The sequence below is a fragment of the Macaca thibetana genome, chromosome 15 (genome assembly GCF_024542745.1).
Source record: "Macaca thibetana thibetana isolate TM-01 chromosome 15, ASM2454274v1, whole genome shotgun sequence".
In the NCBI taxonomy this organism is placed as follows: domain Eukaryota; kingdom Metazoa; phylum Chordata; class Mammalia; order Primates; family Cercopithecidae; genus Macaca; species Macaca thibetana.
This window is the reverse complement of record NC_065592.1, coordinates 98,186,297-98,211,726: the sequence shown is the minus strand read 5'-3', so window position 1 is coordinate 98,211,726 and position 25,430 is coordinate 98,186,297. Positions and strand designations below refer to the sequence as shown.

Here is a 25,430-nt window from a genome sequence, read left to right as displayed (position 1 = left end):
CATGTGAACATTGAGGAAACTTGACATGGGAATCCTTTTTGGTTTGGTTGACTTTTTTCTGTTTAAAGAAATAAAGGGTAGGAATCAGAGATCAACCGACTATTCCGGGATGTATTTCAGTCCCTTCCGATGTGGAAAATGTCCTTCCCACCTGAGCCAGGAACACTTCTGAGGATATGACACCTGCGCTCTGGGGTGGACCAGTCACACAAGTTGGAGAATACACTGATTTGCAGAAGTTACCCTGATTCCATTTCAATCTAATTTTCACTTCATTGTCTTTCTGAAGAACGTGTCCTCCCAAGTTCCAGTTACAGAAGTGCATGTTGTCAGCCTCCCGCTCAGTATCCCTGCTGGGTCGCTGTGTTCCGTGCCCACCCGGCAAGGAGACGCTCATGGTGTGTGAGGCAGGGAGATCCCACCGGCTGGCTCAGCCTGTGGCGCCGCAGCATCAGACCCCTCAGCGGCTGGTCACGAAGTGTAACAAAAGGTGGGCCTGAGATGCCACAGTGCCTGTAGGATGCACCTGCTTCTAGACGCAGGGGTGGTGACCTCACTTGAAGAAACACGCAGGCCTGTGCAGTTTCCACCCCAGGCAGTGAGCCAGAGAAATAGGCTAGAGCTGCTTTTCCAGGTGTGCACTTTTAAAAAAGATTTTGTTTGGCCGGGCGCGGTGGCTCACACCTGTAATCCCAGCACTCTGGGAGGCTGAGGTGGGCAGGTCACGAGGTCAGGAGATCGAGACCATCCTGGCCTACATGGTGAAACCCCGTCTCTACTAAAACTAAAAAATGAGCTGGATGTGGCAGCACATGCCTGCAATCCCAGCCACTCGGGAGGCTGAGGCAGGAGAATCACTTGAACCCGGGAGGCAGAGCTTGCAGTGAGCCCAGATTGCGCTAGTGCACTCCTTGCTGGGCGACAGAGCCAGACTCCATCTCAAAAAAAAAAAAAAAAAAAGATTTTGTTTACCCGCCTGCATACACATATAAAATATGTAAGTTAAACCCTTTGAGTAGGTCTCTTGGAAAGCCTTTTGTCCTCATCTTCTCTGGCTGCTGCCCCTCCAGGGGTGAATAGAGTAGTGGGTTCTCCCACTGTAAGTATGAGGGAGGTTTCTCCTGTGGCTCACGGCGGCAGCTCCATTTCCTCTCTCCATTCTAAGGAGATGCTGTCATTAACTACAGATACCTGTTCCTTCCCAAAACAGTGGCACTTTCTTTTACCTTGAGATTTGAGTTGTTCGCTAGTTTCTCCGTGTTCAGCCTAGAATGCACCCTTTTATTTAGGGCCATGCCGTCTCTAGATTCAAAGTTCAAGTGGAGTACACATAATGCACGTGTTTGTCCCGGAACCCAGCCCATGCGTCCCTACCATTTCCGGAGAGGCAGCCGACAGACCTGATTGTGAGCAAGTATGGCTAACACCCAGCACCTGTGCTCGATACTCCTGTGACATCAAGACAGAAATGATGTAGCTTATGTTTTATGTGCTAATTTTACAGGGAGAAACCAGCAGAAACTGAGAGGAGAAGATGACTACAACATGGATGAAAATGAGGCGGAATCTGAGACAGACAAGCAGGCAGCCCTGGCAGGGAATGACAGAAACATAGATGGTAAGAATGGGGCCTGGGTCGGTGGCAAGGTCAACTTTCATTTCCCCTTCCTGGTCCTTCGCTGTGATTATCCAGTGAATCCCCAACATTATATTGTAATTAATGGGTCATTGCAAAGAGACCGTCTCTTCTTTGGGAGCCTTTGAAACCAGGGGCAGTGGAGGGAGGTGAGGCTTGAGAAGCCTAAGTTGATGAAAACCACTAGGAAAGCCTGCATCGTTTCTGGAAACATATTCAGTGTGGCTCAAGTCTTTTAAGATGATTTTTCAGTGACTTTCGGGGATTTGCAAACAAAATGGCTAGATCACTACTTAAATCAGTCTGCCTCCCAGATGGAAAGTCCCGGGATGTGCATAGAGCTTCCAGGCAATTATGAGAGCTGCCCTTTGTAGTGTTATTTTGAATTTTTGAAGAGTCCAGGCCAGTATCTTGTAGAATATATCAAACTCTGGCCTTGTCTGTCTGCTTGTGATGGATTCAGGCTGATGAATTCTTGCTTCTCCCCAGGAGGCATAACAGCAGGTGGTCCTGCTGGTGGTTGGTTGATCCCTTAGCTAACGTGCCCACGAGGTCTCAGAAGGGCATTTTCCTTTTGCTATTAGTACATCATCTGGAAGAGGCGGCTTTGAACTTGTGTGGCTTTACCATCCATTGATGAACACTGCCCAAGCGGTGACATTTTACATGCTGCCATCCCAGCACATTTAGTACTTGACATTGTGTAAGGAACCCCTCTCCCTCCTCCCACACACTTGCTTGTTTTGGTATCACTATGGACTTTCTTAAAATACATTTTTCTGGGTCAGGTGTGGTGGCTCACGCCTGTAATCCCAGCACTTTGGGAGGCCAAGGCAGGCAGATCATGGGGTCAGGAGATCGAGACCATCCTAACACGGTGAAACCCCATCTCTACTAAAAATACAAAAAATTAGCCGGGCGTGGTGGTGCATGCCTGTTGTCCCAGCTACTCGGGAGGCTGAGGCAGGAGAATCACTTGAACCCAGGAGGCGGAGGTTGCAGCGAGCCGAGATCGTGTCACTGCACTCCAGCCTGGGCAGTAAGAGTGAAACTCCGTCTCAACAAGAGAACCCAAGCCATGTGACTGGTTTCCCACAGCCTGGATACTGCTGATTGTAGAGTCACGGGGCAGTTAAGCGAGTTCTCCTGGCCTCTTTTCTGTAGAGTGGCAGCTAGACCCAGAGGCTTGATGAGACTCAGGTCCAGGCTCAAGCCCTCGGTAAGATAAGTGGTGGTGTGTTCTTTCATCGGGAGGCACGTCATTTCTGGCTTCTTTTTTTTTTGAGTTGGAGTCTCGCTTCATTGCCCAGGCTGAAGTGCAGTGGTGCAATCTTGGCTAACTGCAACCTGGTGTCTTTCTTTTTGTGATACCAGTTGATAGTCAATGCCTGTATCAATTCATTTTTATGTCATTTGTTAACTGGAATGTTCTTAGAAATAGACACTTCGGCTGAGTGTAGTGGCACACGCCTGTAACCCAGCACTTTGGGAGGCCAAGGAGGGTGGATCACCTGAGGTTAGGAGTTCAAGACCAACCTAACATGGTAAAACCCCATCTCTACTAAATATAAGATAATCAGCTGGGTGTGGTGGCGCATGCCTGTAATCCCAGCTACTTGGGAGGCTGAGGAAGGAGAATTGCTTGAACTCAGGAGGCGGAGGATGCAGTGAGCTGAGATTGTGCCATTGCACTCCAGCCTGGGCAACAAGAGTGAAACTCCGCCTCAAAAAGAAAAAAAAAAAAAGAGACTTCAGTGGTATTGTTTGTATAAGGTAGACAGGATAAATGCTTGATTTTTTTCACTTCAGTGGTATTGTTTGTATAAGGTAGGTATTAGGATAAATGCTTGATTTTTTTCCTTTTTATTTAACAGTTTTCATGACTGAATTATTTTCCCATCTTCCTCTGAGTGTGACTACTTTTAAAATATCATCATAAACTTCAGAATTCAGCAGAAATCCTCAGGGCAGCAGGAGTAGTTGTAACAACTACTTCACTTCAGTTTTGGCCTTGCTGATCTTGCCAGTGTCTTGTCTTTTCTTTTTCTCAGACCGAGTCTTGCTTTGTTGCCCAGGCTGGAGTGCAGTGGCATGATCTCGGCTCACTGCAACCTCTGCCTCCTGGGTTCAAGTGATGCTCCTGCTTCAGCCTCCCAAGCAGCTGGGACTAGAGGTGCGCGCCACCATATTCAGCTACTTTTTGTATTTTTAGTAGAGACAGGGTTTCACCGTATTGGCCAGGATGGTCTCGATCTCCTGACCTCGTGATCTTCCTGCCTTGGCCTCCCAAAGTGCTGGGATTACAAGCGTGAGCCACCACGTCTGGCTAACAATGCCTTCTTTTATTACCATTTGGCCAATGCATTATTCATTTAATGTTTTAATACTTACATTTTTTTACCTTTTCATTTTGAAATAATCTAGATTTTTTTAAAAAGCAAAAAATTTCTGTGTACCCTTCACCCAGGTTCACCAGTTGTTAACATCTTATATAACCATAGTAAAATTACCAAAATAAGGAAATTAATGTTGATACAATGCCATTATCTGTAGACTTCGTTCAGATTTAGTGAGTGTCCAATTCATGTCTTGTTTCTGGTTCAGGATGATAGACTGCATTTATTATCAGACCTCTGTAGTGTTCTTTATCGTGGAGCAGTTTCTGTCTTTCTCATTTGTGGTGTGGGTCTATTTTGCAGGATAGGGGCCCAGTTATTTGGTGGAAAGTCCCTCAATCTGTGCTTGTCTGATTCTTCAACAGTGTCCCCCTAAAAATTATCTTTTATATTTATCCAGGATGTCAGTTGTTTCAATTGGCAGAGTTTGGAATTTTTAGAATGCAAGTCCTAATTTGAATTTTCAGCTATCTTCATTTAGGCAATTTTTTAAAAAGGCAAATGGCAAAATACACTAGCAGCCAGACTTTGAAGCAAATACAAAGTCTCTTTCTGTTCTTTGTCATTGACTCCACTCATGTGTGTTCTTGAGCATGTTTCACGGTCTGGTCACTGTCTTACCTCTATTCTAACAACATTTTTTTTTTTTTTTTTTTTGAGACGGAGTCTTGCTGTTTTTGCCCAGGCTGGAGTGCAGTGGCATGATCTTGGCTCACTGCAGCCTCCACCTCCCAGGTTTAAATGATCTTCCTGCCTCAGCCTCCCAAGTAGCTGGGAGCTGGGATTACAGGCTCGTGCCCAGCTAATTTTGTATTTTTAGTATTTTTAGTAGAGACAGGGTATCACCATGTTGGCCAGGCTGGTCTCGAACTCCTGACCTCAGGTGATCCGCCTGCCTCAGCCTTCCAAAGTGCTGGGATTGCAGGTGTGAGCCACTGCGCCTGGCTCTGAAACCTTTTAAATTGGGCCTAGTGTCCTACTAAATGCTTGACTTTGCGGTGAAGCCTTTTTGGATCTCTCATTTCCTACACTCACATCGTCCTAAGGACTTGACCTTGTGCAAGGTTTGAAACAAAGTAGGTAAGGTAAAGAAGATGAGTGCCTTGGTAGCTCTCTGAAGAAGCTGAAGAAATGTCAACATCAGCTTCAACATTAAGATTGTCATTGAAATAGTGAGACTTTACTTGCTCCAGGGAAGTTGGAAGAAAAAAGCATTAGCTCCAACTTTATTAGAGCCTTTAACAGATACCATTAATTTAATAAGGCAGTTTTTTAAATGAATAGTCATTAAACTACCATTTAATGTGCCATAGTTATAAATCAAGACCATGGTTTTAGGTTTTATTTGTGATGTTCCTTTTTATGTTTTCTATGTGTGAAAGGATAGAGTAAGACCAGATGGTAGAAGCTACACAGACATCAGCTCTGTAAAGGGAGAGCTTTGGAGTCACAAGAGCTGTCTGAAGCTGGGGACGGCTCTCAGGAGGCAGCGTGTGCCGTTCGAAGTGCAGTAGCAAGGGAATCATGCTGCACAGGAGCGTGGTGATTGTATTAAAATGTCATGAGTGCACTCGATACTGTCCATCTCCTATGGCATATGGGGCAGTATGTCACTGTTACAAACAAGTATGGAATCTTTAGGTGCTTCAGCTTTGTTTCATGGCACATTGTTGGCCATCCATTTGGACCCTTTGAAAGGGGAGGAGTTCCAGCTGGGCGCAGTGGCTCACGCTTGTAATCCCAGCACTTTGGGAGGCCAAGGCGGGCGGATCACGAGGTCAGGGAATCGAGACTATTCTGGGTAACACAGTGAAAACCCATCTCTACTAAAAATACGACGACAACAAATAATTAGCCGGGCGTGGTGGTGGCGCCTGTAGTCCGAGCTACGCGGGAGGCAGAGGCAGGAGAATGGCGTGAACCCGGGAGGCAGAGCTTGCAGTGAGCCGAGATCGTACCACTGCACTCCAGCCTGGGTGACAGAGCGAGACTCTGTCTCAAAAAAGAAAAAAAAGGGGAGGAGTTCCCTTACCCTCTCACAGGGCATGCAGTGGGGGTGTGACTCACTTCTTCAGTGCCCCGCGGCTCAAACCCCTAGGGTGAGCACGCGGACGGGCAGGTCGTGGGGAGGATGGATTCCCACCCCACAGCAGCATCTAGGGTTGTGTGTTTACAGCTCCTGGAGCCCCAGTGGGTGTGTGTTGCAGTGCGCTCCTTCAGCTTAGCTCAAGTAGACCCTGTCTTATCGCAAGGACAGAGGGCTTTCTGTATCCTGGGTTCTTGCCCTAGTGTACTGAAAAAATCAGATCATGTGGGCTTGGAGAATGAATGCAAGATTTATTGAGTGGTAGAAGTAGCTCTCAGCAGATGGATGGGGAGCCCGAAGGGGGATGGTGTGGGAAGGTGGTCTTCCCCTGGAGTCGGGCTGCTCAGCAGCCGGGCTCTCCTCTTACTGTCCTTGGCCAGATTTCCCTCGGCGTCCGAATCGTTCTGCCGTCAGTGGCCTGCCGGCATCTTTCGGTGTGTTCTGCCAGTGTGTTCTTCTCGATGTCCAGTTGCCTGTGTGTGTGTGCCCGCTGGGGTCTCAGGGTTTTTATGGGCACAGAATGGGGGGACATGGCAGGCCGGAGTGGTCTTGGAAAATGCAACATTTGAGCATGAAGACAGGAGTGCTTGTTCTCATGTAGGTCCATCGACACAGGCCTGAGGGTGGAGCCCTTGCCAGACACCCTGCCCTTCTCTACCCAGCACTTCCCTGCCCTCCTCCCGTATCACCTTTGCCATCTTGTCCTTGACGAGGAATGCACCTCCCAATTACAGTATTGTTGTGGGAGATACAGTCCTCTTTATGACAGTTTCTAGAAATTGATAAAATGGGACCTGCCTAGGGCTGGTATCTCAAAATGTTTAATACTAGATTACGTGTATTTTTTTTTCCTTTTTAGTTTTTAATGTTGAAGATCAGAAAAGAGACACCATAAATTTACTTGATCAGCATGAAAAGCGGAATCATACAGTCTGAATTGAACTGGAATCACATTTCACATCAGGACTGAAGAGATGAGTATAAATGTTCATGAGGGACTGAATACTGACAACTGTGAAATGTACTGAATAAAATGTACATCTAAAAATGATTATTGTGAAATTTTAGTATGTACTGTGTGTAGGAAAAGATTGGTCTTTTAAAGAGTTTTTTGGGGGTACTTTTGAAGTGTCTAATAAGATGTCACAATTTTTGATAATAGGTATTTCATGAGAAGTTCAACACCAAAAATGGAACATAGTTCTTCAAGTGTTGGCGACAGTGGGGCTTCCTGATTCTGGAATATAACTTTGTGTAAATTAATAGCCACCTATAGGAAGAGTCCATCTGCTGTGAAGGAGAGACAGAGAACTCTGGGTTCCCTCTGATGTCCTCCTTTCCACGTGCTGTGCCATGCGTTGGTGCCAGCCTGTTATCTGTTCTCACTGACTGACTGGCTTATGCTCTTGTGCAGTCACTTCTGATTCTGACAATCAATGGCCTAGAACACTGACTGTTAACACAAATGTCACTAGCAAACTAGCAACAGCTTTAAGTCTAAATACAAAGCTGTTTTGTGTGAGAATTTTTAAAAAGGCTACTTGTATAATAACCCTTGTCATTTTTAATGTGCAAAACGCTATTAAGTGGCTTACAATTTGAACATTTGTGGTCTGTATTTACTTTGCTTCCTGTGTGTGGGCAAAGCAGCACCTTCCCTAAATATATATTACCAAGAAAAGCAAGGAGATTAGGCTTTTGACAAAACAGGCCAAAAGGGGGCTGACCTGGAGCAGAGCACAGTGAGAGGCGAGGCATGAGAGGCGAGTTTGTTGTGGACAGATCTGTGCCTACTTTATTACTGGAGTAAAAGAAAACAAAGTTCACTGATGTTGAAGGATATATACAGTGTTAGAAATTGGGACTGTTTAGAAAAACAGGAATACAATGGTTGTTTTTGTCATAGTGTACACAATTTAGCTTATAGTAAATGACTCACAAAACTGATTTTAAAATCAAGTTAATTTTGAAAATTACTATTTAATCCTAATTCACAATAACAATGGCATTAAGGTTTGACTTGAGTTGGTTCTTAGTATTATTTATGGTAAATAGGCTCTTACCACTTGCAAATAACTGGCCACACCATTAATGACTGACTTCCCAGCAAGGCTCTCTAAGGGATGAGTGGGAGGATCCACAGGATTTGAGATGCTGAGGCCCAAGAGATCTTTTGATCCAACCCTCTTATTTTCAGAGGGGCAAATGGGGCCTAGAAGTTACGGAGCATCTAGCTGGTGTGCTGGCACCCTGGGCCTCACACAGACTCCCAAGTAGCTGGGACTACAGGCACACAGTCACTGAAGCAGGCCCTGTTTGCATTTCATGCTGCCACCTCCAACTTAAACATCTTCATGTCTGATGTCCTTTTACCTCGTCGCTAAGGTTAAACTTTCCCACCCAGAAAAGGCAACTTAGATAAACTCTTAAGAGTACTTTCATACTCTAAGTCCTCTTCCAGCCTCACTTTGAGTCCTTCTTGGGGTTGATAGAAATTTTCTCTTGCTTTCTCAATAAAGTCTCTATTCATCTCATGTTTAATTTGTCTGCATACAACTGCTGAGAAATAAAATATTCTGTTCAACTTTTAAAATGTGTCACAGCTGTTTTTTGCTTTTCCCCTTCATCCTCTGTTAGATCCTTAAAGAATCCACCCTCAAACTGTGGACTAAGGACGTCGGTTTGCCTTAAACCTTCTGTGGAATGAGATGAACTGTCAGTACAACATCTTCAACCCACAGGGCCCCAAAAGCTGTGTGCTTGGCATGTGTGCAGTCTGCACGCTTTCTCCAGGCTGCCCTAGGGATCACGGCGGATTCAGCCAACAATGGAGAGGGCTGTGGGCTGTTCCAACAAAATAGAACAGTCACCTGGGCTGACACGCATCTGTAGTTCTAGCGTCCCAAGTGGCTGGAACTACAGATGCGTGTCACCATGCCGGCTAATTTTTTGTATTTTTAGTAGAAACGGGGTTTCACTGTTAGCCAGGCTGGTCTCAATCTCCCGACCTCGTGATCAGTTTAGAGACTCAACAGAGCTGTTGCATGGTAACTTCATGTTGAGTCTCCAAAATTTGATACTAAAGGCTTGGGGGTCTCAGGGAGGCAACGTGGCTGCAGCCTGAGGGGCCGAACGGAGAGGGCAGAAACGAAGTAGGAGAAGTGGAACGGGCCAAACTGGCATTCTGGGTAAAGACTAGGTCATTCATTAGAGAACAGTGGACTTTGAGTTGTCAAGTGACCATGCTTGCATTTTATGATCTTTTAAGATCATACCAGCCACTCCACGAATAGAGTGGGGCAAGTATGAATATGGGGAAGTCAGTTCTTCAAGCCCAGTTGGGTCACTGTCTCTTTCCACACCGCACGGTCTACACCTCAACTGACTTTCCAGCTTCGGCCCCACCGCTTAAAGAGCTCGCCCCAGTCACCAGCAATCTTTACTTGCCAAGTTCAATGGGCTCTTTTCAGTCCTTCTCTTAATGGCCTTTGAGCAGCATGTGGCCCTGCATTCTACTTATTTTCCTGATAAGTCTCCTCTGCAAGCTTTTTCCAGTGCCCAGAGCACAGCCAAAGAGGAACAAGGGAAACCACCACCTCCCCTAAACTTTTCCAAACGGTGCGCTTTGACTATTTAAGGCAATATACTGTCAGAGTCTTGTGCAAACAAAACGGTGGACCAGGCACGCTTGTCAAACAGTGGCCTGGTATGACTTTGAGGTATTCTTCCCTGCAGCCTGTCCCACCACCTCACTGGCCTCCCCATTCCCTGGCCCTCCGAAGTCTGTTCCTTGGGACCGATCTCAAGGCCCTTATTCTAGGAGCCCCCTGAGCAACAGCAACCCCCAGAAAATTACAGTGACTGTAGTTACTTAGTCCTCAGTTCATCTCCACCCCAGATGGCACCTCCCAGTTCGAGATCAACCTACCTTCCATCTTCAAGATGTCCCAAAAATATCTCAAGGTCTAAAGCAATCTTTATCCCAAACCTGGTCTACCTTGCGTAGATAACTAAGCAAGTGGCACCACCACCGTCCAGTTGCCAAAGCCAAGAAATTTCTGAAAAATCATCCTTGATTTTGGCAGAAACTCTCATTTACCATGTCCCGTTAGCTGTTAGTTCTGAAAACTTTTGATTTCATCCAGTTTCTTCCACCTGCTCTGCCACTACCTTTGTTAAGACCAACGTTTTCTCTCACATGACTGGATTCCCTGCCTCCCTTTTGAACCGATCTCAGGCAAGCAGATTTGATTTGATCCCATCATGTCCCTGCATAAAAGCCTTCAGTAGTATCTACCAACATCAGAATAAAGTCCAAAATCTTTAACCTGGCCTCCCAGGTTTTTGGGTATCGGCTTCTCCTTGTCTCTCAAGTTCATCTCTGCCATCCTTTTCCTGCTCTGTACTTCAGCCAGGCTGCCACCCTCTCCCCTCCAGCCTGTGCACATTCTGTCTGGGACCCTTTTCCCAGCAATGCCTCCTGAATCAATGTGATGGGGATTTGTCGCCTAAAGTTTCATGTGGGGCAGTTCTCCTACCCAGCATATGGCATATTCCTCACTGCATTTTCAATACCTGTTGCTTTTCTGCATTCGTTGTAAGATTATAAAAGCTCTATGAGAGGAGACTGTCTTATTCTAGTTTTTTCAGTAAGTACCCTGAATGGCAGATTACTTTAAAAATTATAAAATGGCAAATTTGTTTTTATAGTTAGAAACCTGCTGTTTAAAAACAAAAACTAGCCAAGCAGGCTTGTGCCTATAATCCCAGCTACTCTGGGGGCTGAGGCAGGAGGGCTGCTTGAGCCCACAAGTTTGGGTCAGTTTGGGCAACATAGTGAAACCTCATCTCTAAACAAACTAAAAACCAAAAATTAAAGCTACTTAAAGGAAACCACACGATTCTGTAACATACACTGATAAATCTAACACTAATCAATCTTTTTAGTTGATAATAGGTTAATAGGAAAACTTTTACTTAGGAAGACCTACTTCAAAATAACCTAGATGCTCAACTATATCAGGAGACCAGCAGACTCAATCAGACATAGTGGCTAAAAAATGCCAGAGCACCCTCTTAATTAAAAGTGATCCCATCATCTAGCAGGGCCTTTGTTGCATTACTCTATATTCCTTTTTTTGCTTTTAAGGGGGACATATTTTTTATACTTTATATCTTGGCCACTGGGAAAGAAGAAGAATTTCTCAGCTTTCTAACTTGCTTCAGGCTCTCTTCTTGGTTGTTTGCCAAATGTCCATGCTCATTCCGGTTTCCTCTTTGCTTTTTCTTTTGATTCCTTGTTTCTTGTCTTGCCTATTTCCTACCATTCCTTTGCCTTTTTTCATTTAAAGCATTCAGTAATTACCAGCCAGAAACAATGTTTTCATTCTCAACAAAGTAACTAAATCAGTAACAGGTATACTCTTCATCTCTCCATAATTCAAGTTTCTATTGTACAGGCTACTTAAAAAAAAAACATACACATTTTTAAAAAGATTTTTGGGTTCTGAAATTTCAGGATGCCTAATGGCTGTTCTTGAATAACACAAGTATCACCACTCTTGGAAAGGAAAGCCAGGAGAGCTCATTCGCTGCAAAGACGGGCAACAGGAACACCCTTAGCAAGTTCAGTCAGGTTAGCTGCTTTAAAATACTGCCAGACAAGGTTCATGTTTTTATGAAAGATATCAAATCAGAGTTAAGATATTTGAAGCTGAGAACCTGTTTAACCACAGACCAAATATAAAACTGTCACTAGTCTTAGGCTAAGCCATCAAAGCCAATTTACATCACAGAGTGGCTCATTTTGCTAAGAGTATTGCCTGCTACAGAGGACAAAAAGGAAGGCCCAAAAGGCCAAGACAGCTGCCATCGCGAACATCAGAGCGGAGACAGGACAAGCGGGAAAGGAAGGGGAGGGCCTCTGGCAGCAGGCACTTGGAAGCACAGGGGGATGTAGTCAGTTTTTCAAGGCCAGAGGATACCTAACAGACACCCATTTGAAAATGTTTCATGGGTTAAACTGAATTACGAAGTAAACAAAAAGGAGTACACCACATTTAAACCTAGACCTAAATTTTAATCTATATACATTTCTATCTGCCTCCTTTTTGAATAATGTCACCAGCAAACATAATGTATAATCTTTTAAAAGTGCCAAAAGTAACAGGTAAAGGTTTTTTTTTTACACATCTGTATTCTTAGATATATAATTTGTGATGTCATGACACATAAAAATCACAATTTTCATGTAATTTAGTTTCTATCTTAGAAGTCCTCCCAAAAATCTCTTCTAAATGTATTTTACCAAAATCTCATACAAGTGTTTAATTAACCCCTTGATTTGAAACTTCTTTTGGATAACATTTTAGAACTACTCAAATGTTAAAGAGCATACACCTTCTTCAGTTCTTAACATGGACAAAGAGCTACTGTTTCTCATCTCCAGCAGTGCATTTTTTTTTTTGTCAAGAAATTTATTAACCTTTATAAACACTATTTTCACTCAATCATTCATAAAAAATGATTTGTGATTAAATCTGTAATAAAACCATATAACGTTCATCAATGCATTCAATAAGACCAGTTTCTTCCATGAAACATAATAAACCACTTTAAAACAGCAGTTTTCATTCACGTCATATAAGGCTGTCAAACTAAAAGTGTTCCTTACAATGAGTTGTTATCCAAGAAATCCATCCCACTTCCCGTGATGTGGAGCCTGGTGGTGTGCCCTCCAAGAGCGGGGCCTGAAAGACTCTGCCCCTTTACGGCCACCTTCCAGTCTCTCAAACAAGTTTCACAACAGGAAAATATTTATGAGCAGAGAAATCAAATTCAGGAGGGACCTGTTAAAGAAAACCCAGAAAGCCAATTAATGTATCTACAAATATTCAGATGGTACACAAAACAAAGACTATTTTTATTTTAGAGTTTCTTGCGTTCTTAGAAACAAGGCAGCACAAAATAGATTTTAAAAACTAGGTTAATGGCAAAAAAGATAGGATATGGAAGAAAAACTGATTAATTTGTTTTTGAGTTTTATGAAGATCATAAGAAAACAGGCTGACCAGCTGTTTTCTATCTTCGGAAAACAGTTAAAAAAGATAAATAGTCAAAAATTATAGAAAAGGCATTCAGTTAGATGAGGGGTCAGCATACTTTTTAGTTCCAGGGTAACTGACAGAACTAAGCAATGAGATGAGAGTCAGTCAGTAGGAAACCAGGGCAGGAGAGGAGGAAGATCACAGGAAACAATGGAAGAAAACAAGGTGCACAACACACACAGGCAAATGCCTCCACGGCTGGCCTCTCCACAGGGCAGAATCTGTGCTCGGAAATACTGACGTGGCATGGATGATACAACATTACCAAAAAAAAGCTTACAGACTCCTCTTCTGAGCCATTGCAAATAAGTCTTTCATTATTAAAGCACTCACTTTCCCAAAGGCAGATGACATTTAAATACCTCGTATTTCTCCCATAAAATTTTCTTTACATAAGTTTTCCTTTTTTACCCCAAGTTATTCAGTAATTTACACAGCAAGGAGATGGAAAACATATGAGCAGACTTTAGAAATTTTAACCCAACAAAATACACATCTCAAGGCAAAATGGCAAGCTCTAAGTTTCTGCTGCTGAACTAAACTTTTTAGAATGATTTTTGTTCAGTGGTTTAATTCTTCCTGTAATATTTACACATCTTATTGGAAAAAATTATGAAATTTCACAATAATTTAAGACCACTTCTTTTTCCCACAACGTACTCACTTTAGATTCCTTTTTGTGTCCTCCTGCCAATAACTTCATAACCACAAAGTTGGGTTTGGCAACCTTTAAAATTCTATTAACCTGAAACATGAACATAAAACTATTGAAACATTAACTTCATAGTCAAAATTTCTCTTTTTCTTTTTTGAGACAGAGTCCTGCTGTCAACCCAGGCTGGAGTACAGTGGTAAGAACATGGCTCACTGAAGCCTCAACCTCCTGGCTCAGGCAATCCTCCCACTTCAGCCTCCCAAATGGCTGTGCACCATCACACCCAGCTCATTTTAAAACTTTTGCAGAGACAGGAACTCACTATGTTGCCCAGGCTGGTCTTGAACTCCTGGGTTCAAGCAGTTCTCCCACCTTGGCCTCCCAAAGTGCTGGGAATATCAGCGTGAGCCACTGTGGCCAGCCAAAATTTCTTAATTATAGATACTAACAGGAACTTTGTATAATGGAAGTGTTGATGTTTTATTAAATAAAGGCAATTTAAAATTCTAAATATATTTCTTTTAATAATACAGAACTTCATTTCAATTAACTCTGAATTGAAATGGCTACCTTATCTCGCTTTCCTGAATAACAAAAAAATAGGCTGCAAAGTCCTGAAAAGGCAGCATAGCACACATAGTATTAGGAGCACAGACTCATCTTTGAATAAACGAATGAAGTTTCACTAAATGAAATATGTCATCTATCATAGGTAGCTCCTCAAATGTTTAGACTCCCCCTTTATATTTTCTTAGATGGTACATATCATTTTTAAAACGTGTCTCCCCTATCCCTCGTCCAGGCACTCTGCTTCCCTCCAAGGAAGGAAACAAAACTACCAATTCTGATATTATCTTTCTAAAGATATTTTATACTCGCACACATACATATAGGCTTCCCTTGCCCCCTTTGATTGAAACTGCACCATATTATGCATATTAAAGTGCGCCTTTCTTTTTAGATTTCTTAAATCATACGGAGCATTCCATCACACTACGTAAAGAGCTTCCTCATCCTCCTTAAGGCTGCGTAGTATACCACTGTATGACTGTATCATCATGTATCAGTCCCCTGTTGATGGATACTACTGTTTCTTCCTGCTTTTTGCTATTAGAAATCCTGCTGCAATGAATACTCTTATGTTCATCACTCTCACTTCCTGTATGTGTTCATGTATCTATATAAATCCCAAAAAGCAGAATTGCTGGATCTAAGCATTAATGATTTTTGACAAATACTGCTAAGCTACCCCTCTATGGAAGTGGTCCCAAGATATACTTCCCAAAACAGTATGTGCGCATTACAGGTAACTTTTAGAAAATAAATGTATTTCAATAAAATTAGGGATATGGTAAATTATTAAAATACCAAAAGCCTGAAACAATTTTTTCCCCAAGCTTATTCTGATATCTCAGAGTCTTCAAAAGCAATAGCCTTTATTTTATTTTTATTTTTATTTTTATTTTTTGAGACGGAGTCTCGCTCTGTCGCCCAGGCTGGAGTGCAGTGGCGCGATCTCGGCTCACTGCAAGCTCCGCCTCCCGGGTTCACGCCATTCTCCTGCCTCAGCCTCCCAAGTAGCTGGGACTACAGGCGCCCACAACCGCGCCCGGCTAATTTTTTGTATTTTTAGTAGAGACGGGGTTTCACCGTGGTCTCGATCTCCTGACCTTGTGATCCGCCCGCCTCGGCCTCCCAAAGTGCTGGGATTACAGGCGTGAGCCACCGCGCCCGGCTAGCCTTTATTTTAAATGGTCAAGTGGAATAAGGTGGTTTCTGTGACAACTGGCCAGGTCATTTTTCATATTTATGTAAAACTTAGTTACGTTTTAATAATTTTGTTGTTTTTTTTTTTTTGAGATGGAGTTTCGCTTGTCGCCCAGGCTAGAGTGCAACGGCACAATCTTGGCTCACTGCAACCTCCACCTTGGGGTTCAAATGATTCTCTTGCCTCAGCCTCCCAAGTAGCTGGGATTACAGACAGGCATGCACCACCATGCCCAGCTAATTTTTTGCACTGTTAGTAGAAACGAGGTTTCACCACGTTGGCCAGGCTGGTCTCAAACTCCTGACCTCAGGTGATCCACCCACCTGGGCCTCCCAAACTGCTGAGATTACAGGTGTGAGCCACCACGCCCGGCCCCCTTAACAAACTGATTAAACCAGAAATGTTTCAATGCTAACATTTTGAGCTATGAATCAGATCAGTCTGGATCTTATGCTTATCCTTTTTACTTCATGATTGTGAGTCATAATTTGTCTTTGCATTGACTTCTAAATTTACACAAAGCAGGTATTTACATCACCTCATTCTTAAAATAACTTGAAGTCTGACAAGGTTAGTTTGACAAAACTATCCAAAATCTTTCACAGAAACATGACAAGTTATATTCACTAACACTATTAAAGTTCACTTTCATAATTAACTTTCATCCAGCAGTAAGAGATGTATTTCCTGCCACGCTTTTCCCTTAAAATTACTGTGAATCCAGTCTTACCTCATGGTCCGGGTTAGGAATATTTTCCAATATCATTTTTGCCTGCTGAAAGTGCTTACTAGCTGCCACATACAATTCAGGAGACTGAGGAGGAGGGCTATATTTATTGAGGTCAGACATTTCCTAAAAAGAAGGGGAAATATAATTCAAAACATGTTTAATATGAACAACTCTAAACTCCCATTTCTAATTATTAAAGAATTCTACATTTTCTATCCACTCATATACAGACACTGGGGCAAACATTTGGCACATCTCCCTATTTTTTCCTAGGTAATATGTAATTCTCAACCCTCATATGCTACCTCACATTATTCTTACAATTTAAATAACTGTAAATTTAACAAGATGGCTAGGTACAAACAGCATCTCTCTAAGAAGGTCTAAGACTGAAGATTTCTGAACGATTTCCTTGAGCAGGTTCACCTTGAATTGTAAGTAGTGCACGGGCGGCGGGGTCATCACACTGTTGAACGGAGCAAACCTGTGCTCATACCGAACTTGTTCACTATCAAGCTCAAACTTCGGTTTACGTACTTTGCCATCCATGTCAAATGCAACCATGGTCTAAATGAAAGAGGGAACAAGAAAAAAGATGAAATCAATATGAAAAAAGCGAACACTCTCATCAATACGGAATAGAAGACAAGAAACAGCTATTTAAAACCTTCAAGTAAATGCTTCTGAAAAAATGAGGACATATAATTGTCATAAGCACAGGTCCTATTTTCAAACAAAGTCCATGTTTTGCTTTATGCATTTTCATGTAAGTTGCCTCAAATGATTTCTTGGACTGCCAAGTAAAACTTAAGAGTTAGTACCCACTGCCTCTTGAAAAGGCCTGCTTTTGCTTAAGTCATTGGTTGTGGAGCTCACCCTCTTCCAAATACACTCCTAAAAAACCTAACCTCCATCTCTTCCAGGAAGCCTTGCCTGATCATCAATCATTAGTACTCTCTGCCTTTTCTTACTACCTGTCACAGACACATCAACTGGTCTGTTGCTACAGACTTGAAACAAGGACCATATAGAATTGGTATCCCCTGCAATGTACTCAGTACAAAGTATCTCACACATAGCAAGGGTTCAAATGGTTGTTGAACAAATTAATGATAATAAAGGTAATCCTCAAGCAGATAAAGTAAAACAAAGGTGAAATTACAATCTGGAAAGAACCACAGAAAAGAGTTTAAATAAACTATATAACAGACATACAGCTAAAAGGTAAAAAGAACTTTACTTTCAACAACTTACTTTAAACATCCCAGCACACATGTTCTGATATGCTTGGCTCATTGTGATCTCTCGGCTCAAAGGGCGAACTGTAATTAGAAAGAAAAACATAATCTTCCATAATCTCTTCCTCCTTCCTCTTGCATTATTGGAAAAGAAAATTTAATTTTAAAAAATCTTCCAGCTTGTATACTAAATTAAAACTTCAGTTTGTTCCTACAGGTTAAATTTTATTTATGGTCAAAATCTACAAATAATAAAATATAATAATCATGTCCCCAAATAGCTAATACTATAAAATTCCAGTATAAAGTAATTATAACTTTTCTGAATTCACCAGAGATTTAACCTTTTAAAGGAAACCCATGAATACAGTGATTTAATGACCCATCCAAATTGCTTTAAGTCCTGAGGAAATATGAAACAGTATTTTACAATAATTGTAGCAATATCTATAGCCTTCCCTAAGTGATCAATAGGGCAGTCCCTTTGAAACAGTTCTCTGTCCTCATGGTTCTTGGGTGATGCCCAAGGCACCTTTTGGTGCCCACTACCACAGCACAGCTCCAGAACTACTGCCCTCCTGAGCTATCAGGCTCTGTCAAAAGGTCCATGGCCTCCTGCTGTCTTGTCCCCTAACCTGTATCTTGCTTGCACACGCCACGTGGCTACTTCTTGATCAAAGATTCTGATAGAACAGCAAAGAAATGAAAGCAAGGAAAGGAACCAAAAAGCTTATGTCATTAATACTGGGACTCAGTCTCTACCTTATAGTTTCTGAAAAGAAAAGGAACAAGAGCTAAAATATAATGACTAACTCACAAGTAGCTCCATCTATTTATTTGTAGAAATTAAAGTACATTCTGTTTTTAAGTTTAAAAATAATCCACAGCACCTTTCTTTTTTTTCTTTGTTTTTTTACTACTACGGCCTTTCTGCTGCTCTTCCATTATCCTTTCCTCTGCCATTTGAGAGCCATCTGCACGACTCAATGTTGACATCAACCATGCGTAAAGGAATTCAGAGAGATACCTTAAAGGATACAAAATGTTAGTTAATGGTAGATGTCTAAATGAGACAGCTTTATCAACACATATATTAACAACAACAGACACTTCAAATAATGCTTTAGGTCTTTAAAAACAGATCATTCGATTATAGATCTTACAAGAAATGAACACAAGGATTAATTTTCCCTTTCAACATTTTACAACTTTCCAGATTTCCTGATAATTATACATGTACATATGCAAATCAAATGAATACCCATTAAGTTTTCATTATATCAGAACACAGTTCAGTTCAGTCTATAAATATTTTAATCACAAATAAAATCAGAAAAAGATAAAAAATTATTGGCATTATACAATCATTCTTAAAAATTAAGAACATTCACATTTACAATTTACTTGAGTTTAATAAACAAAATATAAAACAGAACATTCTAACAGACACTAATTTTTCAGAACTTTAACACTGCTAAGCCAGAAAAGTCTTCAAATCTAGGAGACATATATATATATACACACACTTCGTAACATAATCAATAATAGTAAGACCTATAATTACATATGGAGAGTAAACAATTCCTGGCCCTGAATTTAAGAAAAACATTTACTATAGTACCCTTTTACAGTATATAACTGAATTTTGTTTCCCTGCCACCCTACAAAATGTGAGAGTCCGTAACAACTCATATACCTTAATTCAAGTGAAGGATTTCTATAGGGAACTGACGGTGCCGTCTACCTTCTGTTTATCTAACCTAAGGACACATGAGTGAAGGGGACAACTAAGATGCAGCCTTTTCCTCTCAAATATCAGGTACCTCAATGATCTATTAAGTGCTTTATCAAAATTAATATACATTTATGTCTAAGAGAGTGCTGATACTCTATACCAATGGTTCTCAAATCGTCATCTCTGGGCCAGCAGCAGTTAACCCGAGAACCAGTTAGAAATGCAAATTATTCGGTCTCACCCTAGACCTAGCAGGTCAGGAATTAGCCCAGAAATTTGTGTACTGATGCACTTTACAAGTGATTATGATGCATGTTAAAGTTTAAGGATCACTGTTTCTGCTGATGATTTAAAAAAGAGTCCACATGCTTCAGGGATCGTATGCATGAAAAACAACTAAAGGTTATCTCAGGGAAATGCAGGAGCCCAATCTGTCATTTTGAAATTAAAAAGCAGTTCAAAAACAATTATGAAAAGACCACAAGGGTATTTATGGGCAGAACTAAAGTTCTTTTAATAAGAAAAGAAACAAATCTACTTATGAATATAGACAAATGTGTAATGGAGTATTTATCTGAGTATCATTTATTTGCTGAATTAAGATCCCAATTCTCTGTGCAAAGCAGCATATAAAAATTAATAAAACCAGTATTGTCTACTATGAATAACAAAATGTAGTATCCAAAGTAGCTATATAAATACCTGTTATTAAGGATTATTTGGTATTATCTATATAAATGTTAAAGAACATATAGCAAGGAAAATTATTCTCATATTGCTATAGTTGATGCTCAAATTCACTTTTCATAGGCAAGAGTTATCTGTCAAGAGCCTTCACTGCTCACAACAAAATCTACGTCAACAGCATGGAAGAGAATTACTTTCCCTCTCACAGCAGTGACTTCAGAGAATATAGAATATCTTAATTACTAAGTTCAGTAAGTTTAAATAAGTTTAAAAGGTGAACTCTATTAAAGTCTAATATACTAAACCTGAGTGTTTGTGATGAGTAACACAGGTCATTAGTTTAAAATTATGTGCCAGATTGAGAAAAAGATTCAAAATAACTGAATTCATTAATGCTCAATTTTATTTTCTTTCTATGACAGCTTTTACATGCCTAAAATATGTTCAAGCATCCTCTTACTAGGTTTCTTTATTTTGTCCTCAAGTGAAAGGGAAGAACTACTCTGCTGAAGATCATCTTTTATCAACTCCAAAGCTCCTGAAGTGTATCCTCAGCACCACGGTTTGAAACAGTTATGCTCCCAGTAATCAGCTTGGTCATGATTTCTTCTAAGCAGACAGTCCTGATTCCAATTTGATGTTTAACTCTGTCAAGTACATCCACAGCTAGTGCCACCAAATTCAGGGCAAAACGTGTTAATTTTTCTCCATAGGAACAAATAAATGATCTTCAATCAATCCATTTACTTTGGAGCCATTTTTTGTTAATTTTTACATAAATATTTGGAAAAATACACTCATGCAATATTATAGCACTTAAAGATATTCAAGATGATCCAGCTCTAATTTTCGAATTTTTTCAAATGTCCCACAACTAAAGGTAAAATACACTAAATGAAAAAGTACCCTGAAATTAACTCTAAATTCTCTCAGATCTTATCCATTCCACCTACCACCAATTTTAACTCAAACTGTGCTCTTACCAATATATGTAATAGTACTCGTGCATACTGTAGAGTTCCAATTCAAAGCCACTTAGAAGATACTGTATCATAATGCGAAGGTTATGGTAAAGGACCCAGGTACCTAAACAGGCCAAATGTTGCCTTTGGGGTTCCTGTTTCAACAGCATGGTGTGAAGCGCTGCATCAACCTTTTCTGCCTATTAAAATAAAATGTCATAAACTGTGTTCGTTTTGTTTTCTTAAGGTAATGAGAGAACTTTAAAAAAACATACAGCTAAAAAGAATATAAGCAGAAAATTTAAATCTGACCACCCAAAGAAACATTTTTAAATGCATTTTTAGTTAGGTTTACATTCGAAGTTCTCATTTTACAATGGTTAACATTTACCTAAACATGCCTTAAACTAAAAAGACATCAATTTTAAAGGACAAAAATACAAATAATACACTTCAGGTCTTTACTTATCAATATTGCTGCTGCACATATATTAACTTTAAAATTAATATATTAATATTTTTACATGTAACCTTGTTATAAAACTATCATTTTATACATATTTCATAATTTATTCCTATTATCAAAGAAATATTTAAGATGTCTATCAGTTTGGATTATTGTTCTGCTTCATTTTGTAAACGCTGGTGTAAGAAACCATTATATTTTAAGTGAAAAGTGGATCATGTTGAAAAATTAAACAGTCAAAATATTGTTCGGAAGAATTGTTTTTAAAAATCTGGACAAAGTGTGTGAGTCATTTAATTTTAGAAGAGAGGGGAACCTGGCTCTTACCTCATCCTGCAAGGTAGCAAATTCCTCAAGAATATGACCAAGCTTATCTCTCTGTCGAGCCCTGTTATGTCCATGGATCTGAATAAGACTACAGAATGGCTGCAATACACATATAATCTGTCAATCGTAAATATGAAATTTCCTGGTACCAAAGAAACTTAACATTCCAAGTTCACAATCCGGTTTAAGGGAAAAAAAATGCTGTGTATATAAGAACTATGTCTATGTATACTTTTAATTTTACATAGGTGTTTAAGGAACTCAACACCAGAATTTATCAATAACCGGAAAAAACATAGCTTCATGTGAAACTTCCCTTCATATGGTAAAAATATCTTCTTTCGATCTTTAGATATCTTCTTCCAGTTTCACAAGGACAATTTCTTTCCTGCTTATTTTGAGTCAAAAGCCAATGTTCAAGGCTGACATTCCTGTGCTGCTATAAATATACCAGAATGCCTAATACTTATATAGCTTAAGAAGAGCTAATAGCCATAAACCTTGACTATTGTTCTTTATTCCTGCTTTCTCCATACAGTGTTCTCATCTAAAATACTATGCAACATTCCACTAACCAGGCAAGAGACATGGATTGGTAAGATGCTTTAAGTGTGAATTAGAAGATTCTCGAAGTTTAATACTGTTTTATATTTGCATTCATTGACAGATATTATCTCATTTGATCAATAACTACCCTGTAAGAGGTCAGAGAAGATGTAAGCATTTTACTCTTTAAAGAGTGGAAAGTTGGGTCAGGCATGGTAGCTCACCCCTGTAATCCCAGTGCTTTGGGAGGCCGAGGCGGGTGGATCATGCGGTCAGGAGTTTAAGAACAGCCTGGCCAAGATGGTGAAACCCCATCTCTATAAAAATACAAAAATTAGCGGGGCGTGGTGGCAGGCACTTGTAATCCCAGCTACACGGGAGGCTGAGGCAGAGAACTGCTTGAACCCGGGAGGCGGGGGTTGCAGTGAGCCAAGACTGTGCCACTGCACTCCAGCCTGGGCGACAGAGTGAGACTTCGTCTCAAAAAAAAAAAAAAAAAAAACAAAGTAAGGAAAGTTTATAAAACAGTGATGTGCCTGATAAAATATTAATGATAAAAAAGAAATGAAATCGGGTCTTCTACTGTTTTTTTCTCTTTTCCCCATACCATGCTGCTTTTTTTTTTCTCTCTCTCTACATATACATAGATAGATAAACTTTTAGTAACTGGAAGTAGACCCAAAAAAGTCGCCTGATGGAGTTCTCTAAGAGAAATACTTACATCTAATTAAATAAAAATGAAGCCGGGTGCAGTGGCTCATGCCTGTAATCCCAGCACTTTGGGAGGCCAAGGTGGGTGGATCACTTGAGCTCAGGAGTTTGAAACCAGCCTGGCCAACAGGGTGAACCCGTCTCCACAAAAAACACAAAAAAATTAGCCAGGTGGGGTGCCGTGAGTCTGTAGTCTCAGCTATTCCGAATGCTGAGGTGAGAGGATCACTTGAGCCCCGGGGGTAGAGGTTGCAGAGAGCCAGGATCACATCACTGCACTCCAGCCTGGGCAACAGAGGGAGACCCTGTCTTAAAAATAAATAAATAAATATTTTTAAAAATTAAATAAAAATGAATAATTCAACTCACTACAAGATTTGCATTTTTTCCTAATTACTTGAGATGAAAAAGTTTGTGATCTCATTCAAATTAATATATTTTTTCTTTTTTTTTGACAGAGAGTTTTGCTTTTGTTGCCCAGGCTAGAGTGCAATGGTGTGATCTCTACTCACCACAACCTCCGCCTTCCAGGTTCAAGCAATTCTCCTACCTCAGCCTCCTGAGTAGCTGGGATTACAAGCATGCGCCACCATGCCCAGCTAATTTTGTATTTTTAGTAGAGACAGGGTTTTTCCATGTTGGTCAGGCTGCTCGAACTCCCAACCTCAGGTGATCCGCCCGCCTCAGCCTCCCAAAGTGCTAGGATTACAGGCGTGAGCCACTATGCCCAGTCAGTAATTTTAATTTTATTATAACTCAGTTCATTAATAGAATACAAAGATAAGTGTATAAGGATGTTAAAAATATTCTTTGTAAGGTTAAAAAAAAAAAGTAAAGAAGTTTTTATGTCCATTCACAAAAAATTTCAAGGAAGCAACTGCTGTTTTCCCAGTTGAAAGTCATAACATTCCCTATCTGCGGTCCTCGCAGGCTGCAGGGACAGGTCATCCAAGGCTGCCTCTGTAGCTAATAACCTATCAGGAGACCTTAGGTTATAAAACCATCCACTCAAGTGTTAGGAGGAGACAGTTTTATCTATTCACTGAAAGTAAGTAAGAAATGTTAGATGAAAAAAAGCATTAATTAAAGACACTGAAGGAATTACAGTCCAGCAATTTATTATTCTTATTTTTTGAGACAAAGTCTCACTCTGTCGCCCAGGCTGCAGTGCAGTGGCATGATCTCAGCTCACTGAAACCTCCTGGGTTCAAGTGATTCTCCTGCCTCAGGCTCTTGAGTAGCTGGGACTACAGGCGTGTGCCACCACGTCTGGCTGATTTTTGTATTTTTAGTAGAGTCAGGGTTTCACTACTGGTCTCAAACTCCTGACCTCAGGGGATCCACTTGCCTCAGCCTCCCAAAGCGCTGGGATTACAGGCATGAGCCACCGCGCCCGGCCACAGCCCATGATTTTTAAAGTACCCATTACGACAATCCAAATTGTAGCTCTTACCCGAACACAGTGAGTAACAAAGGAGTCAATACAGTCCTTAGCCTGGTGATTATTATATAGGTAGCACCTGCAAGATAATAGTCACATCATCAAAATCTATTCGGCCCAAACGAAAGCAGCAGCAATTACTGCAGATGCTACAAATGACGGAGAAGGTGAATTAAAGAGAAAATGGAACCGATTCCTAAGTTAAAGAATGCTAGTATTAGATTATGAAACATTTTACAATTATTATGTAGTTCACACAATACATTTGTGATACTTCCAATTCCTATAGATCTATATTTGAACAATGAGAGTTGGATCCAGTAAGATCAAATTAGCAAGGAGAAAAGGAAAAGTCCAAAGCCCTACTTTTTCATGACCCCACTTCAGTGTCATATTTTCCTACAACTGATCTCCTCATGGACTGTGCTCATAATAGTCATTACAAAGAAAACACTATACAGGATCCTAATTTTTTCTGTATCCCCACTCCTCACCATTGGTTATAAATCACCTAAACATCTCTGGCACCTCATCTCTTCTCACAAAGTGGTTTCCTTTACGGTGTTCCTTATCTGATAAACAGAGCCAAGGTCACACAATGGAAAAGACAGTGCAACCAGCACCCAGGAGAAAGAAAAAGGTGAACACCTGGAACAGGCATTTGGTGAAATGGGAAGTGCTGAAGGTTCACTACATCTTTAACCCTAAAGCAAGAAAATTACCTGAGATTAAAATAAAGCACTTTAAAAAGGCTCTCTCAATCTAAAGATGATGATTTTCAAATTTAAAAATTCAGTAGAAAAATATGTTCATTAGTAGCCTTGAAGATCAAGAGGAAGAACTTTCTCACAACACAGCAAAAATAACTAGGAGACGAATGTCATGAGGCATAGGTAAGGGAGCTCTAGAAGACTTAGTATGCTAGGCGCTCTAAAAAAGG

General features: G+C 40.8%; 2 protein-coding genes across 7 annotated transcripts in view; one reads left to right on the top strand and one right to left on the bottom strand.

The window, feature by feature from the left end:
* GOLM1 (golgi membrane protein 1) overlaps positions 1-8,705 on the top strand; it is a 76,587-nt gene extending 67,882 nt beyond the window's left edge. For both annotated transcript variants that reach the window (XM_050760956.1, XM_050760955.1), the window contains exons 9-10: positions 1,505-1,618; positions 6,978-8,705. In XM_050760956.1, coding sequence (XP_050616913.1) covers positions 1,505-1,618; positions 6,978-7,054 — 191 coding nt within the window. In that variant the 3' untranslated portion in view covers positions 7,055-8,705. The remainder of the gene's footprint in view (positions 1-1,504; positions 1,619-6,977) is intronic.
* Positions 8,706-9,369: 664 nt separating this feature from the next.
* The window catches only part of NAA35 (N-alpha-acetyltransferase 35, NatC auxiliary subunit), a 90,153-nt gene continuing 74,092 nt past the window's right edge, over positions 9,370-25,430 (bottom strand). For all 5 annotated transcript variants that reach the window (XM_050760954.1, XM_050760951.1, XM_050760950.1 and 2 more), the window contains exons 15-23: positions 24,503-24,569; positions 21,793-21,891; positions 21,021-21,199; positions 18,506-18,642; positions 17,632-17,699; positions 16,804-16,944; positions 16,378-16,500; positions 13,889-13,969; positions 9,370-12,966 (exon numbers count right to left, since the gene is read on the bottom strand). In XM_050760954.1, coding sequence (XP_050616911.1) covers positions 12,907-12,966; positions 13,889-13,969; positions 16,378-16,500; positions 16,804-16,944; positions 17,632-17,699; positions 18,506-18,642; positions 21,021-21,199; positions 21,793-21,891; positions 24,503-24,569 — 955 coding nt within the window. In that variant the 3' untranslated portion in view covers positions 9,370-12,906. The remainder of the gene's footprint in view (positions 12,967-13,888; positions 13,970-16,377; positions 16,501-16,803; positions 16,945-17,631; positions 17,700-18,505; positions 18,643-21,020; positions 21,200-21,792; positions 21,892-24,502; positions 24,570-25,430) is intronic.